At 41.4% G+C, this 18,052-nt stretch overlaps 1 protein-coding gene across 2 annotated transcripts; it reads right to left on the reverse strand.

Moving 5' to 3' along the window:
* Positions 1 to 337: 337 nt before the first annotated feature.
* Positions 338 to 17,839, reverse strand: rnf34b (ring finger protein 34b). 2 transcript variants are annotated; one of them, XM_034123547.1, is made up of 8 exons: positions 17,704 to 17,839; positions 12,582 to 12,800; positions 9,554 to 10,057; positions 4,523 to 4,585; positions 4,173 to 4,374; positions 4,030 to 4,065; positions 3,768 to 3,809; positions 338 to 2,209 (listed from the first exon to the last, which is right to left on the reverse strand). In XM_034123547.1, exons 1-8 carry the CDS (start codon positions 17,707 to 17,709, stop codon positions 2,025 to 2,027), a joined length of 1,257 nt encoding a protein of 418 aa, XP_033979438.1. In that variant the 5' UTR covers positions 17,710 to 17,839; the 3' UTR covers positions 338 to 2,024. The 2 variants fall into 2 exon arrangements, with proteins under 2 accessions (XP_033979438.1, XP_033979439.1); XM_034123548.1 differs by lacking the exon at positions 3,768 to 3,809.
* Positions 17,840 to 18,052: the final 213 nt, after the last annotated feature.

The raw sequence follows: 18,052 nt of genomic DNA on the forward strand, positions 1-18,052 counted from the left end.
AAGTGACAATTAACCAAATGCCAACCACTCATCTGTCAAAGTGAACAAAATCAAGCCGTTTACAAATGAAAAGCAGCTTTATACTTTCTGGTTTGTAGTACTGCATTTTATTGAATCTAATAAATCATTTTCCCAAAATAAAAAGGTTCAACATTCCAAAATATAAAGACCCAGGATTATGAGTGCTGCTCATGATGACCTCCTACTCTGAAAGTACTGTAGCTGCCCATGAATGACATCTTTGAGAATCAGCAGCATCGACAGACAGACGTACAGTTACAGCGTTGGTTACAGTACATGTGTCAGAGTTCAGATCTGAAGCAGACGACGACAAAAAGTGCTAGAAAGCGCGACCTTGGCAGACGCGACTTTAATGGTGAGTGTAACACGATCAGATAAATGAGGAACCGTCTGACCAAAACCAGTAGATACATTCTGAAGAAAGGTAGATTTAATCTTAATATAACTTTAAAATCATGTTGTCTCCCAAGTGAATGGAAAAATATACATTTAATGACTTATAAGTAAACAACAATATAAGCTACCTATGCGATTCACTTAACAGCTTTTTTATTTATTTTTTAAAAACGTACCACAGGCATACTGTACACACAGATATTTTAGTGACATCTGAGTCAAATGGATCTCATGACAAGAAAACAAAATGTTTCTTTTGCATAACAGGTTAAAGTAAACCAAGCTTCCTCTACTTCTCACTGTGTGATGGATATTTGGAGGGACGCCTCGACAACATGACAAAGGGTTTGTTGATGTCACACTCAGAAAAGAGGAAATAGCACCTGTCACCTACCTAGGATTTCCACATGTCAACGGACAACACAAAGAAAAGACACTTGGTAGACTCGGAAACTAAATGGTATTGCTTGGTGGCAGTTATTTAAATGTAAAGAGGGATGATTCCTAGATTAAAATAGTACAAACGAAGTCTTTCACTCAAGGCTAACCTATTAGCTTTTTATTAGCACATGGTCTTCCTCAGGAGAAGGACGAGGCAATTCACAGGATCTCCTGTCATGGACCTAAGATCACGGATGCTGACCTTTTACTGCTGATGAAGCCCGTGAAATTTGAAAACCTAGTAAAAAGCGAGTCTTGAGTTCATATTTTTTGTCAAACTGCTGTTTTGAAATAAGTTGAATTACCAATAAGCTCAAGCCATGTAACAGGAATGTAGTGCAGCCTGTGGTGTGACCAAGAAGAGTTTATTTTCCGTTCGAGTTTGTGCACTTGTGCACTTTTAGATAACAATCACATCCTTCACACAGCAAAGTGTTCAAATGTTTACTATTACACCCTTTTTTTCCTAAATTTCATTTGAGAAAAAACAGAGTAAACTATCACACCAAGCTTGCTGGCGATGCAACGCATCAACTGTGAAATCCTAAACATATATCGATCAAAAAGGCATGACGTTTGGCACCTTACACCCTCCTGTGTGTGAGACGAGATGACCTGGTGCTCGGATTAATAAATACACATTTCTGATATTGCACATCCTAAAAGAACACTGAGGGAGATAACATGGTGTCATGTGGCATGACTGTGTAAACCATATTGACTCTAACCCTGGGATCTTACATTTTTCTGCTCCTCTTCACCGCACACAACAATCCGATCCGCTTCAAGTATCTGTGGGACCCCCTCCTCTCCTCCCCTTTCTCTCCTCTCCTGTGAGTAAAATCTAACAACAGCCAATAGAGAGCAGAACGTGATTCTACTGTGTGTTTAACAGACCAAAGAGAGAAAGAGTGAGTGTCCCGGTGCAGCTGATGACGGTCCACCAGGAGGAGAAGTGGGTCTGGAACATGAGTTAGTAAAGAGGGGAAAAACAAACTGTGGAAGGCCAGAGGCACCAGTCTGGTTTCAAACACCGGGGAGTTGCCGGCGCCCGTGCAGCTTTAGGCCCTGCGAGGCGTCATGCACAGCAGTTCATCCTCAGGGAGAAATTCAGGGCTCTGGCACGTGCACGCCTGAGGGCTGCTCCGACGCTCACACACAGAGTTTTAAGACTTGAAGACGTGCACGGCCCGCACTACATACTGCCTGCAGATGGGGCACTCGCTCATCCTCTTTCCACATTTGGTGCAGGTTACCATGTGACCACATTCCAGCAGCACGCAGTCGATGATGGCGTCCATGCAGATGCGACACAAGTTATCATCAGCCGCCAGCTGAGCTTTGACACCATCTGTGGATGGAAAACAGTTATTCTTCAGTTACAATGGGTCTCTGCAGGGTCGTCAAACTGAGAAATACAGATGGTGTAAAGTATAACAACACCTAAGTTAAGCTGCTGCAGTATGAATATAAACATGATTTATCACTGTTTTTTTTATCAGCAGCAGTTCCTCTCTTATGTATCCCTGTACTGCAGCAGGTTTGTAGCTGTTATTTAGTATCATAGTTGGTTAGTAAAAAAAATGTTCCAAACATAACTGTTATGAAAAAGTGCCCTTGCTTTGTGCACACCTTGAACGTGTTAGGCTTCGCTGTAAAATAATCCAAACCACTGGTGGTGTTACAACTCGGTTAGTTTAACAATTAAGGTAGTTACGTTGAAAACTGACTGATCTGATCCACTGAAGTTACGCACAGTGTTATTTCAGTAAGGCCTATTGTGGGATTGTAGTTATACAAACAAATGTATATTTATGTTCAACTTCCTCAGGATAAAATTGAAATGTAATGTTTTAAACATGTTGAAACACATAATCATGCAGTGGAAAATGTAACTGCACAAACAAAGTGAGATATTAATGGTAGAGGGGTGGTCATGGACAAATGGAAAACTAAATTAGGTGACTTACTTAGGATAATATATTTGTCCTCCAATAAGGTGGATGGGACCACTATGTTAAATGTTTAAAATAACTGACATGTTACTTTTACAAACCAAGCAATCAGAACAGAGAATGATATCAGTGCACCGGTTTAAAGTTACCAAAGGGGCCCTATTATGATGGTTCTGATTGGTTAGTTGGCCAGCTCTGTTGTGATTGGTCAACCGCCTAGAGATGTCCCGCCCTTTAGCCTATGAAGTACAATGTGTTGGAGCGCTAGTCGATAGAAGTGCCAGTGTTTCAAAGTGATGTCATTATTTAAAAAGTAAGCAAAGGATCCAATGGAGGGATTTCAGATGGGAGGGAACACAGGGATTTTAGCCTTTGCAAACCATTTACATGCACAAAATATATGAAACACTACAAGAAAGGGAAAACCCCATAGCATAATAAGTCCCCTTTAAATGTCTGATTGCTGTCTGAGAGCTCAGTGGCCTATATCTGGCTCCTGCTCTCATCTTGTACGACGGTAAAACATCAATGAAGCTGCCTGCTGTCCCTTAATGTCTGAATATCAAGTGGGCTAATATGATCCTCAACCTCTTATGTCAACAAAAGAGCCTCTATGAAGCTCAATAATGTAATTACACCTGAAGGAGACATGCTGCTACTGAAGTCACATGATGGCTCATTGAGAAGTAAAAGCTCTTAGACGGTGCATTAATGACGGGATGAGAGGATGCCCTCTAAAAAAAAGAAACACGAGTGACTGGATGTGGAGAAACTGAATCAGGCAGGAGAAAATGACTTAAATGACCATAATGTGATAATATGCAGGGGGATATAAAGGATCGAGTGGGTACAAATGATGCAGCATGCCTTTACTGCTATGAGATGATGAATGCACGGTTAGTGTTCATGGAAGAGATGGAAAAGGTAATGTGGCTTTTTATAAAAACATCTTACCTCCAACTCCACTGTTGCAGAGAGGTGGAGGATATGCAACCACTTTATAGATAAGAATAGACAGTAATAAAGAAATATTAGTCCAGGAAACATTCGATTAAGCCTTTAACTTAAAACAATGTTGTTTTCCATCACTGAAATCACATCACAGGAGGGAGCTTACTGCACTTGCATGTCGATTTAATACGGTAACATTAGTGTTCACTATAAAGCATTGTCAGTCTAAACAATGGAAATATGATAATCAAAAAACGATATTTACCTGCACATGTGTTAGGTGTTAAGCTCACATTTTCCACTGAAAGAAAGAGATAAATAGTGTTCGGTATTGTTTTTATCATACAAAACATTGAAGGTCACAATGTGTTATTTTAGATGCAAAAAGAGGAAAAGTCAAATGCTTACTGGATTTCCTGTTATGCTCATTTTCTCTGTAGAGTCGATGCACTCGCTCCAGCAGCTCCCACTTCTCGCAGCAGCCGGAGTAATTGACAAAGTTCCTGGCGAGAATCTCTTTGAGCTGGCGCACGGAGAGGTTTTCTATCGCCTCTTCATTGTCCAGATCAGACAGCGAGGCCCTGATCCTCCTCTGTGTCGCCGGACTGACCTGCAATCCACGAGGGATCAGAGCTGCGGTCAATAACAGTCAGCACTACCTGAAAGCCTTGTCAGTCTAAAGAAATCTATATACTATACTACATCCTACTGTTAACACTATGTAGTACGGGAAATGTGCAAAGAAACAAGTGTTGTACCTCCATTAAAGTTTCAGTGGGCTCCAGGTTCAAAAGAGATGCTGTTGGAGTATCCTCTTGTTCCTGTTTGAGTAGAAAGTAGAAAGTTAATTCAAGGTAATGCCCACATATGAAATCACTCGACTCAAAACAAATGCTGTTTGAAAAAAAAAAGCACACAGCACGTGTCAAAGTCGAATTTAAAAATATGATATTGAATTGTGTAGTTTAAAATATGTTTAGAAGAATAAGAATAAGTTAAGAACCTCCTAAATGCAATGTAAGTCAGCTAAACAGCAAGAAGTCAAATACTCAAATAGACACATATTTGTTTGTCTCATTACCAGAATGATTACATTGAAATCCTAAACTTCATTCAACTTTCTTATAGCTCGATACGTCGTCTATCAATGCTATGATAAAAAACAACTTCACAGCTCTTCACTATCTAATTCTTTAAATTGCAACCGTTTCAATATCTAATGAAGGAGTAAAGATTTTTAAACGCTGACTGTGGCTCATTATTCTCTTTGAGGGTGGAGGGGTTGAATTTGCCAGATGAAAGGAGAGTAAATGGAGCTACAGAATAGTGCAGACACTGTTTGGCGTGAGTGTATAGCTCTGTGTTATCTCAGTCATTTTTGAGCTTTGAAGGGAAGATATCGTCTCTTTATTCGTTTATCAGCTTGACAAAAGAGAGCATGTGAAGGGCTGAAATGAGCTGTAAATGTGTGACATCACGCTGCAGTGCAGACTGTTTCTGTACCGTAAAAACCTTTGTGTCTCTCTGCTTGGGCACATTCCAGAACACCAATCATCTTCGTCGGATGAACATGAGTTAATAATGTATCCGTCAGCGTCATGGTGCTTCAATGCTTTTACTCAGGCTAGACTCCTCAGAGACATGAACACCAGCAGCAGCCGACACGAGTGAAGAGCAAAGCCTCTGTGCACAGACTCTTTGACTCGATGTTAGATCTAATTCAGCATTTCAAACATGTGGAAGTACTAGAAAGCACTCAGACAGCACATATTTCTGTCATGGCTGCACAAGCTGCTAAACGGGTTATTTTAAGACAAATACATTTTGAGGGACGTTCAATGTGCGTTAAAATATCGGGGTGTCTATTTGCACCCGGGCGAAAATAGCTATGTATTTGGCTATTTACACGAATAGCATGGTTTACTATTGTCTCCCGGGTGCAACAACAAAGGTTCACTATATATGTCCTTTATACAGGTTAAACATCTCATGGAGATTACCAAGAGGGCAGCATGAACAATGTTACAACAAATAAACACAAACAATACAGGCAGACGAATACAGCTGTCGTAAAACACAAATGAAATGGCACATTATCCAGTCAATATGCAAATAAAAGAAACAGTTATGAAGCATAAAACTGGCACAATTTTAAAATGACTTCAATTAGGGGATATAAGAGCAATCACATCGACCAAGATTATTTGGTTCTCTGTCCTTTAAAAAAGACTGGAACTCCCCCATAGTGATCAAATCTGACAGTTTCAGCTCCTTCTGTACATTATTCCAGGCAGAAGGGGCAGCATATTTAAAAGCTTTTTTCCCTAGTACTGTTCTAACTGTGGGAACCAACATCTGTATAATATCAACAGAGCGTAGGCCATATAGATTTTGTTTTATACACATATATTTGCACAGATAAGAGGGAACCAGCCCAAGGAGAGATTTATATGCACAACCCAAATAATGGGAAAGTCTGCGTGCAGACAAAGATGGCCATTTGGCAGCAGCATACAAAGTACAGTGGTGTACACGATATCCATATCCAGTAACAAAACGTAATGCACAATGATACACAGTATCCAAACTCTTTAGGCACTGGTCAGAGGCATTCATACTATATTTATCCAGGTGAAAATAGCATGGTTCACTATATTCACCCGGTAGGAAATAGCATGGATTATTATGTTCACCCGGGCAAATAGCATGGTTTACTAAATTAACGCGGGCAAATAGCATGGTTTACTATATTCACCCGAGTGGAAATAGCATGGTTAACTATATTCACCCGAGTGGAAATAGCATGGTTTACTATATTCACCCGAGTGGAAATAGCATGGTTTACTTTATTCACCCGAGTGGAAATAGCATGGTTTACTATATTCACCCGAGTGGAAATAGCATGGTTCACTATATTCACCCGAGTGGAAATAGCATGGTTTACTTTATTCACCCGAGTGGAAATAGCATGGTTTACTATATTCACCCGAGTGGAAATAGCATGGTTTACTATATTCACCCGAGTGGAAATAGCATGGTTTACTATATTCACCCGAGTGGAAATAGCATAGTTTACTTTATTCACCCGAGTGGAAATAGCATGGTTTACTTTATTCACCCGAGTGGAAATAGCATGGTTTACTTTATTCACCCGAGTGGAAATAGCATGGTTCACTATATTCACCCGGGTGTAAATAGCATGGTTAACTTTATTCACCGAGTGGAAATAGCATGGTTTACTATATTCACCCGAGTGGAAATAGCATGGATTACTTTATTCACCCGAGTGGAAATAGCATGGTTTACTTTATTCACCCGAGTGGAAATAGCATGGTTAACTATATTCACCCGAGTGGAAATAGCATGGTTTACTATATTCACCCGGGTGTAAATAGCATGGTTTACTATATTCACCCGGGTGTAAATAGCATGGTTTACTATATTCACCCGAGTGGAAATAGCATGGTTTACTTTATTCACCTGAGTGGAAATAGCATGGTTTACTTTATTCACCCGAGTGGAAATAGCATGGTTTACTATATTCACCCGGGTGTAAATAGCATGGTTTACTATATTCACCCGGGTGTAAATAGCATGGATTACTTTATTCACCCGAGTGGAAATAGCATGGTTTACTTTATTCACCCGAGTGGAAATAGCATGGTTTACTATATTCACCCGAGTGGAAATAGCATGGTTAACTATATTCACCCGAGTGGAAATAGCATGGTTTACTATATTCACCCGGGTGTAAATAGCATGGTTTACTATATTCACCCGGGTGTAAATAGCATGGTTTACTATATTCACCCGAGTGGAAATAGCATGGTTTACTTTATTCACCTGAGTGGAAATAGCATGGTTTACTTTATTCACCCGAGTGGAAATAGCATGGTTTACTTTATTCACCCGGGTGGAAATAGCATGGTTTACTATATTCACCCGGGTGGAAATAGCATGGTTCACTATATTCACCCGAGTGGAAATAGCATGGTTTACTATATTCACCCGGGTGTAAATAGCATGATTTACTATATTCACCCGGGTGTAAATAGCATGGATTATTATATTCACCCGGGTGTAAATAGATGAGCCAGATTTCTTCCTTTTATTGCAGTAGTTTACAGCGAAATACTTAAAAACAAGAAAAACTGACTTCATACTAAAAACAGCACCATAACTAGATATCACGTGATTAGTTTTTTACCATTTGCATTAACATGTGTCATACACACTAAATTAATGTCAGTTTTAAAAAGCTGTTTAAATAAATATAGACAAATACAGTTTATAATATCTTATTTCAAATTAAATTATATTAAACGTGTCCCTTTCCAGTAATCTGGTTGATTAGGGTTTACATTGGAAAAGTAAAAGCGTTTTAAGAGAATGATGAAGGAGTTAAAAAAAACAAAAAAAACATTGCAAATCTTTGTTTTGGTTGCATTGGTTTAAACATAGTCTTTAATGCAAACACTATGAATCCAAGTATGGTAATTAGGATAATTTAATATTCATACTTCAGTTTAAAATCTAGAAGACCTTAGGCAATTTGCCGATTGATTTTGTGTTTCAATAAATACTAACAAGTCAATTGATATACATATTTTTGCTTCCTTGTAGAAGAGATGGTTGGCAGTGATTTTCACACTTATGTATCTTGGGCTATAAACATGAATAACCCACAAGAATCTGAAAGTCTATCACAAACTAGGAGAAGGAGGAAGAGATGATCTATAAGGGATAAGAGGATGTACTGTAGTGTTTGTGATGCAGCTGTGGGGAGTTCTGAACCTGTGCACCCGTTACATAACAGACTCAGCCTGTGTACAAGACCTAAAAAAAGCAAAGGGCTTAAGCTGCATCGCGACACACACACACACACACACACACACACACACACACACACACACACACACACACACACACACACACACACACACACACACACACACACACACACAACACACACACACACACAACACACCCACACACAGCACACACACCACACACACACAACACACACACACACACACACACACACACAACACACACACACACACACACACACACACACACACACACACACACACACACACACACACACACACACACACACACACACCACACACACACACACACACACACACACACACACACACACACACACACACACACACACACACACACACACACACACACACACACACACCACACACACACACACACACACACACACACACACACACACACACACACACCACACACACACACACCACACACACACACACACACACACCACACACACACACACACACACACACACACACACACACACACACACACACACACACACATTATAGCATCTCAGTAAATCTGAGCTTGTATAATATTAATGTGGGAAAGAAATCTACTGGAATGTTGAGTAAAAAAAACTCCATTCCGAGCAAAGCACCTCAAGACCATACAAACGAAGAAGATAGCAAAAAGCAAGCACAATAAAGTGTTAAACAAAATGAATGAAACAACTTCTAAGGAAAGAGGGCATTTGTTTGTCAGGCAGTCAAAAGGAAGAAGTCTTCTCCTGACTTCACACTGACACATGTAAATAAGCAGATTTCACCTTTGAAATTAATTATCTTGGATAGAATGAGGACAGATGTGAAGGAAGTTTGGCGTATGCAAATTAGATAACAAGGGAGCGTGTGAGTGTGTGTGTGAGTGTGTGTGTGTGTGTCTGCACAGTGTTGTCTCTATATGCAGACACACACTGAGCCTCAGTCTCTCACCTGGCTGGTCCCTGAGCTGTCACTGGGGCTGAGGACGTCTCCCTGAGAGGCGGAGAGGGCCGACTGTTCGGAGGCGGAGCGCGTGGCGGAGGGGGGGGAGGCGGGGCGCGAGTGGGGGAGCGAGTGCAGACTGTCTGTGTCCTCCTCCCCTTCGTCTTCCTCCTCATCCTCCTCTGCGTCGTCCTCATGCGTGTCCTCCTCGTCTTCCTCCTCCTCCTCCTCGTCGTCGTCCTCCTCGTCCTCTCCCTCCACCGGTGTGGGGGTTTCTCTCGTCCCCTGATGACACAGCACCAGGTCCACCAGGTCCTCCTTCTCCCTGCAGGTGTCTGTGGAGATGTTGCGCAGCAGCAGGTACTGCCGTAGGTCTTTGACGCGGAGCTGCATGAGCCGCGGCCTCTGGAAGGCGGTGCTGCGGAGCAGGTGGCAGGTGGAGCAGCAGCGCAGCTCCTCCTGCAGCACCGAGCACAGGGCGCAGAAACTCTTCTTGCAGTCACAGCAGATGTGCTGTTGGAGGGTGTTAGAAAATCAGAATCAGAATCAACTGCTCCACCTCTTAAAAATATGCTCAAAGATTGTTGGTCAACCCTGTGATGCAATTCAAATGTTCAGACTTGATCTGACCAATAAAGTATTATCGTATCGTATCAGAATACCTTTATTAGTCCCACAGAGGGGACATTTATATTGTTACAGCAGAAAAGAGCCAAAGACACCGAAAAATATCACTCGTCACCGGCTTGAGCTTCAATATCAGGATACATGTATTTATTATCCTTGAAAGAATGGAGGTGGTCATCACATACAGAGCATTTGGTACAACTATTTCCTGAACAGTGTCCTTCACATGCTTTTATACAAGAGAGGGTGTTACACGGTCACACGATGCAGGAATACCGGTTCAAAGCAGTATACAATGTTTAGTTTAGATTAGCTAAGACCCACGTCAGAAATGATCATGCTTGTCATATGTCTATCTCCATAGAGGCTGTATCATCATGTTAATCGTTGTCACATAGCTCTCATATGCCTCAAACAGTGTGTCCTGACGCAGGTAATCATACATCCTGTCGTGTACACAGCTACGTAGGGCCTTTGTTATCATGTGTACTCTGATATTGGAAGAGTACATTCAGTATTTTCCCAGCAGAGGGAGAGGCAAAGACAGCAAGATGTGATCAACTTTTTCTTCTTTGCAACACAAATGGTTTCAGAAACTGTTTTTTTATCATTTCTAAATAGGCCTTGATGTCTGAGTTCTGTTAGCATATTCAAGTATTTATTCTCCATGTCACTTTTGATTAATAAATTAACCATCTACTCAAAACTAGTTCACTGATTTGAGCTGTGAAAAATGGGCCAAATGATGAAACTGTCAGTGAAAACTGAAGCTGCTCCTTCTGCTCATGATAGTAACACCACAATAATCAACAACACAGGTTTTACTTGCAGAATGTGTTGAGCATGGCTTGGTGATTGTTCAAGATCAGATCTGATTCAGTGGTATAACGACTTCATTTGTATTTGTTCAGTTCATTATTTTAATCCAACTGTAGTTACAAACTATATGAATGACTGAGGTGTAGAGAGTTCACTTTTGTCCAACGGGTTGCAACAGGTGAACAAAGATGGTTCTTATGTATCGACTTGTTATATGCTTCTTTTGAGAATATACTGACATATTGATACAAGTGCGAAAACGACAGATTGATTAACCAATAGTCCAGTCATGTAGCAGAAAATGAATCAATAATGTTTAATTCTTTAAGCTATCATACTAAAGCTTCTGAAATGTGAGGATTTTCTCCTTTCTGATTTATTTATATAAAACTAGCAATGTACTTTGGGAAATCATGATGGGCATTTTTTTTATTACGATCCGAATAAATATCTCCCCAAAAAATCTGATTTATATTAATGATTTCAATCATATCTCCAAACAGCCATATTGTTAATTATGTATTTCCTAGAGAGTCTGCTATCTTTGAATGTGTCCCCATGGCCCACAAAACTAAGTCCCATCTGAAATGGCAGCATGGGCTCAGTTATTTTCTGGGAAAGCTCCTAGTGATGTTTGACATTTTACAGGCTTCACACCGTCTCCTGATACAGTGCAGCAGAGTAGATTGACACTTCAAATGGGCAGAAAGCAGGTCAGCCACGGCTGTAAACATTTTCTTATCACTGGTGAACAAATGTGCTCTGGTCCACCAGAAGCACATTTGCATTGCAACGGACACTTTTTCTTCAATCATGTGCTTTAAATCCCCCCCGTCACGTTACTCTTTCACAATATCCTGCTTACACTACAGTGTGTGTGTGTGTGTGTGTGTGTGTGTGTGTGTGTGTGTCGACCTGCCATCAGAAAGGCAACTGGTGTGAAGATGACGATGGAGCGAATTTGAAGCGGTGCCGACAGGAAGCTGCAGCTTTTCATCAGCGTCTCAGTGTGTGTGACTGCCAGACAGATACACTCTGCCATTAAACTCTGACATGTTCAGCTGTGCACAGACTCTGCAAATGCCACTATGAATATAAATGGTGCCTTTTCCTAAAGGAACATGCTTGGATTTATTCAGATCCTTTTTTTGTGTGCGACCGGTCTGACTTGTAAGGCTGCCGACCATTGCATTGAATTGCATTTAAAAGTTCTCTGTACAAAAAGTGACTTAGCAATTATGAATGTCAGTGTTTTCTTGAATGCACCTCGAGTGAGAGTCCCTGCTCACAACTGCACGCAATGATTACATAATTCAGAAAAAGGCTGACTAAAGGTTGACAGAAGGATTACTCGAGCAGGTTTAGTTTGAAAAATGAATGAGGTGAAATCATCCAGTCAAACATAACGTTTTCTTTTGGAAAATGTACAGTGAATAAGGTTTGTATTAAAAAAAGGCTGAAACATGCACTGGTGGGTCTTTCAATATTATATTCTGAACCTTGCCTTCAACCAACATCACATCTTACCGTGTGAAACCGCTATCATCTGATACCACACAACCCCCCCTGGCATGTCTTCTCTTCCGCTCACCTTGCGTCTGAAGACGGAGAAGGCCAGTCCGCAGGCTTTGCACAGCTGTCCGGCGCTCCCTGAGGCGGTGGGGGGATAGGTGGAGTACCCAGCGCTGGGGGCGAAGCGGAAGGGCCCGGCCCCGGCTCCGAACCCCGGCTGCTGCGCCCGCACCGTGCCCGTACCCATCACCTCGTTCAGCAGCCCACAGCATGACGCCCACATGGACGATGCCCCTGCCTGCAGAGCACACACACAAACACACAAACACACACACATAAGTTCACATTCCAAACTTTTAGAGACATCCATCACAGAACTTTGAGATGGATTATTAGAGCACATTATTGAGAGTGCTTTGTAACAGTCTTTGAGGTTAGTGATGATTAGACTCTAAAAGCTCCTATTAATGACAATCTCCAAAGAGCTGCGGATTACATTTCCCAGTCACTGCGTACATTTGCTCAATAGGATAGATAGAAAAATAATCCACACAGAAGCAGAGGATGTGTAAACAAATAACTTGTGAGGGTCAAATGCTGCCTGTGTGTCCTGAGGAAACATGCGAACCAGCTGTCAGTCAGTGTGCTCAGCCTGCTCAGTTAAAGTGCTTCGGATGTGCTTGCTGACCACAAGAAGGGCCAGACACAGGGAGCAAAGATGGCGTGATGCGAGCCACGGCTCCTTGGAGCATACTGATGAGAGGAGGAGGGAGGGGGCGGGCAGCGAGGAGAGAATATATCTTCTGTTGTTCCCCGGCCTGCAGAATCAATAGCTGACATGAGCATAATGTAAGCCCTCTGTGGTTCCCGGCTCTATGCGGAAAAACAATTGAATTCATAGGGTCCTGCCACGGCGCTTCTTAAGGCAGCGCTTCGCTCCAACTTGTGATCTGACTTCACCCATCTGCTGTGGGGTTCGTTATGTAATCTGAGTAACGAAGCACATGTGGAGTCACGGCAAGGAGGAGGAAGCCCCTTCGGCAGCAAAACAGCCAGGATGGATATTTGAAAGGGTACAAGAGTTATTAAACTGTAAATGAACCATGTTTCGTTGGATGGACTGTCACTTTTATCAACAGACATTAAAATAGCTGTTCAGTCTGACCAATAGTCCTAAACCCTGGAATATTTAAGAAGCAGGAAGAAGTGAATGTTGGCATTACTGCTCAAAAAGTCACTTTAAAGGTTAGACATATTATCAATATTGGGATTTTTAATTTTCTGTAATGTGTCGGCACTACTTTTTTGAGAATATTTGGTTTCACGCGTATTGTCCTTAGTTGAATCTACCACATTTCACTTTATCCTGATAAACTCTGCAATTTTTATGTGCACAATAAAACCATGATGCATTAAAACATCTTTATTTGTTTGTCCATGGCGTAAACTTGACCTGGTGTTCAGCTGCTAAAAAGTCTCCCAAGTTAGATACAGCCTCCCTGAGTGAAGCCACTAAAAGAGATATTTAGTGCTTTCTCCGGGACGAGGAGCCGCTGCAGTCTGACCGTGCAATCATGAGTGTTCTCTGCATCTAAGCCAGCAGCACGACTTCCCTGTGTCACTTCAATTAGCACACCGTAAGCTCTGCAGACAGGGAGTCCCGAAACAAACAACAAACAAGGAGCCACAATGTCACACATTGTTTTGTTTTTATATGTAGCATTTATAGTTCTCTGCAGCTACAATAGGAGTAAGATTTACCTCTCGGATTTCAATCACCTTTGGACCCTTTTTGAGTGACACTTGAGGTACTTCATCACACTGCTGCTCCATCCTCAACATCAAATAACAATCCAGCTCCAGTGTGCACAAACAAACAAAATGACGGAGGGGGGGAGGCAACAAGAAGGGTATGTATTCAAATAGAAAAAGCCAAAAACTGAGAAGAATAAGCAATATTCAGGCCGTGATCTCGCCTCATAAAATGAGTTTTTCAGGATCAAAATCTCAAATTGGATTGACACAGACAAGTGTAACTGTTTGACACAGGAGCCTTGATGAAGCGTGATGATACACAGGTGTTAAACTCAAACTAAAACCAGTCTGACTCATAAGCAGAGAAAACAACATCAAGTGACGTTTGAGTTATTTGCTGCTGAAAAGTTTGTAGTTGATTGAACAAATGAGAATACAAAAAAGAATAACTTAAATGTTTATAGCACCTTTCATAAACCCAAGGACGCTTGGGACCAAATACATAATGCAATTTAAAATGTTTAGGTTTTCAACGTACTCCACCGTTTTTACACATGAAGGTTAGTTTACTCATTGCAAGGAGTCCTACACAGCCTGTTCAATAGTTGTAAGAAATGTTTTGTGGCTCTAGGGGAGGTTTCTTGAGACAAAACACCCCTGATGATGTCATTGGGGTCATTTCGGCTGATGCTGTTATTTCACTTTTGGCTTGAGACTTACATTTTTTAACAGGAAGCCTGCATTAAAACTGGAGTTGAGTCCTTTGATGAATAAAGGATTTAGCAGGCAGTGGCGTTAATAAAATATGCTTTATAATTACATTATGGGATATGTAGCCTCAATCATCCCTCATACTAATTTCATTGTCATGATTATTTATATATAGGAACATTTTTGGTTAATCCAATGAATGAAACACCTAATAATTAAGGTACTTCGTTAAATTCCTGAAAATAAATCCTGTAAATCTAATATTGCCACTGATACTCGAAAAGCAATATTCAGTGCCAACAACTGTGCACTATGGAACATTTTAGAGTCATTACCACTATCTTTCCATCATCCACTGTCTCTCTCTCGGGCATTTAATTTCCTCTCTCTCTCGCAGTGAATCTTTTCCATCTGGAAATGTCACTCCTACTGTGAAAAGTTAATTCAGCTCCATCGGTGTTAAGACTGGAGGGTAATGCCACCAATAAAAAATAATCGTATTAATGACTGTCTTTTGTTATTTTTCTAATAATGATGAGAGGGGCCTCCCTTTCTATGACTTAGTTATGGAATGCTATACGATGGCTGTTAGAATTTGACAATATTAGACTGCATTGATGTCATATTTTTGCACATAGAAAGGTGCACAGTGTCCTCCCTCCCTTCCTTACCCCCCAAAATAAGGCTCCCCAAAAAGCAGCACTATAATTCTAACACTAAAAGAGCCATCACTCAAAATGATATTCAGTGAAGTCTGCTGCAGCCTGCTGATCCAATGAAGTCTGGAGAGATATGCACAGAAAGTCAGGCTGCTGCAGCCAAGTTTGGATTTGTGTCTGCAAAATAACCGATTTGCTCCAAATGCAGGGGAGGACTAGCGGAGGATTTAGCCCCGAGAAAAAATGTGGTGCAGAAATACAAACAGATATAGAACTGCTGTGGATATCATCCTGCAATAACAAAACCTGATTGGACTATTTTACAACACCAGAAATCTGCCTTGCCCCCTGGACTCTTTACACTTCTTCACCTACTTTAGCAGTCCGCCCTAAAGGAGTTTAGTCTCATTTGGAATAATCATGATCCACTGTGCTACATTAGTGTTACATCTTATGAATTCATCAGAGTATTTGCAGCCACGATGGATGGAAAATGAAACGCTAAGAGGGTTTTAAATACAACATATATAATCGTATATATAAGTTATAGGTCTATCCCTGATTAAATTGACATTGATAACACCGTGGTCCGTCCCGCTTTGAGATGTATGCTTACACAATTCAGCCAACAACAAGTCTGTTCAACATGGGCAGAAAAGCTGCTTTTCAATTTAAACCAGATTAGTCCATAAAACATCACGTCCAGTTTGTTTCCCTGGGACACAGGGACGCTGTCTGCTGGAGTTAAGCACCCTTGTCTTTAACAATAATGTAAAAAAACAATACTGAAGTACTTGACCTACTGCGTTGAGACATACATAAGTGTTGAGGTATTTGCAGAATGAAAATGTAATCATTCATTGTGAAGACTGTGTCCATTCAGTGTTACATTATTGTTGCATTGTGTGTAATCAAAGATACTTTTGCGATTGCAGCAAATCATTGAAGCGTCAGATACCGCTATCATGTTTATTCTCTCCACTGCATTAGATTGTAAGATCTCCCTGTAAGTTGTACATGTAAAATCAAATTAATAAAAAAATGAATAATAGGATGCAACTATGGGAGTTTTGTAAATGTTTTTAGTAGCCAGCCAGATTAGAAGCCTTTTGTACGAATTACAAGTATAAATGGGAGTACATTTACTTATTTACTTTGCAATAAGAGAGGTTTTTATTTGCAAAATGGGGACATTATCCACAAGTCTTCATTGATGGAGAGATAAATATGAGGCATTCAATCAGCACAGGTTAACTGCAATAACAAGTGATTAGCCTGCTCTTCATATTGTGTACAACACTGAAGATGATGATGATTATTATGATGATGATGATGATGGTGATGATGATGGTGATGGTGGTAGCAGCAGCAGTCTTCATGCCTTCACCTCAACTCTCACAGTGACTGTCACTACAAACCTGCCGCGCCACCAGCGCCAATGACATCATCGCCATCATCTTCATCATTATCCTTCCTGAGCTGCCAGACAGCATCATCACCTTTCCCTCTCCTGTGCTGCAGCAAACACACACACTCCACAGAGAGGAAGGAGGCTCCTGACTCGGATCTGAGAGGAGAATCTGTCCCTCTGCACACCGAGACATCTCCAAACATCCCTGCACTGCCCCTCTCTCTGGCCGCAGTCTCTATCTCATTAGACCGGATTAACAGCCTGACCATGAATGGACGTCGCTCCAGAGGCTTTAGTCCATTGAACTATCAAACTGGGGTCACAGCGAGCTCGTTAAAAAGGCTACACACTGTACCTCCTGTTTATCCAGAAGACTGCAGGAGAAGGCTTGCAAGCTAGCCGGGGAAATAAATAAAAAAATCTTACTGAAAGAGAAGGGCACCGGCGAGAAGATGTCATGCTGTCAAGTTGAACCAAAACAGTGGATGCTGCATTTAAACGCAAGCCTGTGGATGTAATTACATTAAGTGCACACAAACACATTTAATTGGCATTACGCTGAAGGTATTCCCTGCCTCTCGGTGCAGCATCGTGCGTAAATCAACCTTAAATCTGCATCGTAAGAGGGTCCAGAGCGTAAAACAACCTGCAGCTGAATCACGTACCTTCATTTAACCTCCCGGTTAAAGAATTTGCCGAGTAATGTCAGAACGACGACCATTGCAAGTGCACAGGGAATCAAACCATTACGTCTTCCCTCTCTCAAACTGCCTGTGTGTGTGGAGTAAGCATAACGTAATGGCCAGGAGAGCCGCAGCCAATCACAGCGCGCACACAGCCGCTTGTATGTTTAGCAGCCAATCAGCTGCAGCACATCACCGGAGTGGGCGGGCAGAGCGAACAGGCGCATGTGTGTGAGCCTGACAGACGCATCATGCTATTTTCACAGCATCGGTTTATTCTAATGAATTAGTTCCCCCCTCAACAACACTATATTTAAAAAAGAACTAAGGC

This window comes from Trematomus bernacchii, unplaced genomic scaffold (genome assembly GCF_902827165.1).
Source record: "Trematomus bernacchii unplaced genomic scaffold, fTreBer1.1, whole genome shotgun sequence".
Lineage (NCBI taxonomy): Eukaryota > Metazoa > Chordata > Actinopteri > Perciformes > Nototheniidae > Trematomus > Trematomus bernacchii.

Coding starts and splice junctions, on each gene's coding strand:
- rnf34b (XM_034123547.1), bottom strand. Junction 10,058..12,581: donor TCTCCGTCTTCAGACGCAAG/GTGAGCGGAAGA, acceptor ACCCTCCAACAG/CACATCTGCTGTGACTGCAA. Junction 4,375..4,522: donor CCACTGAAACTTTAATGGAG/GTACAACACTTG, acceptor CGTGGATTGCAG/GTCAGTCCGGCGACACAGAG.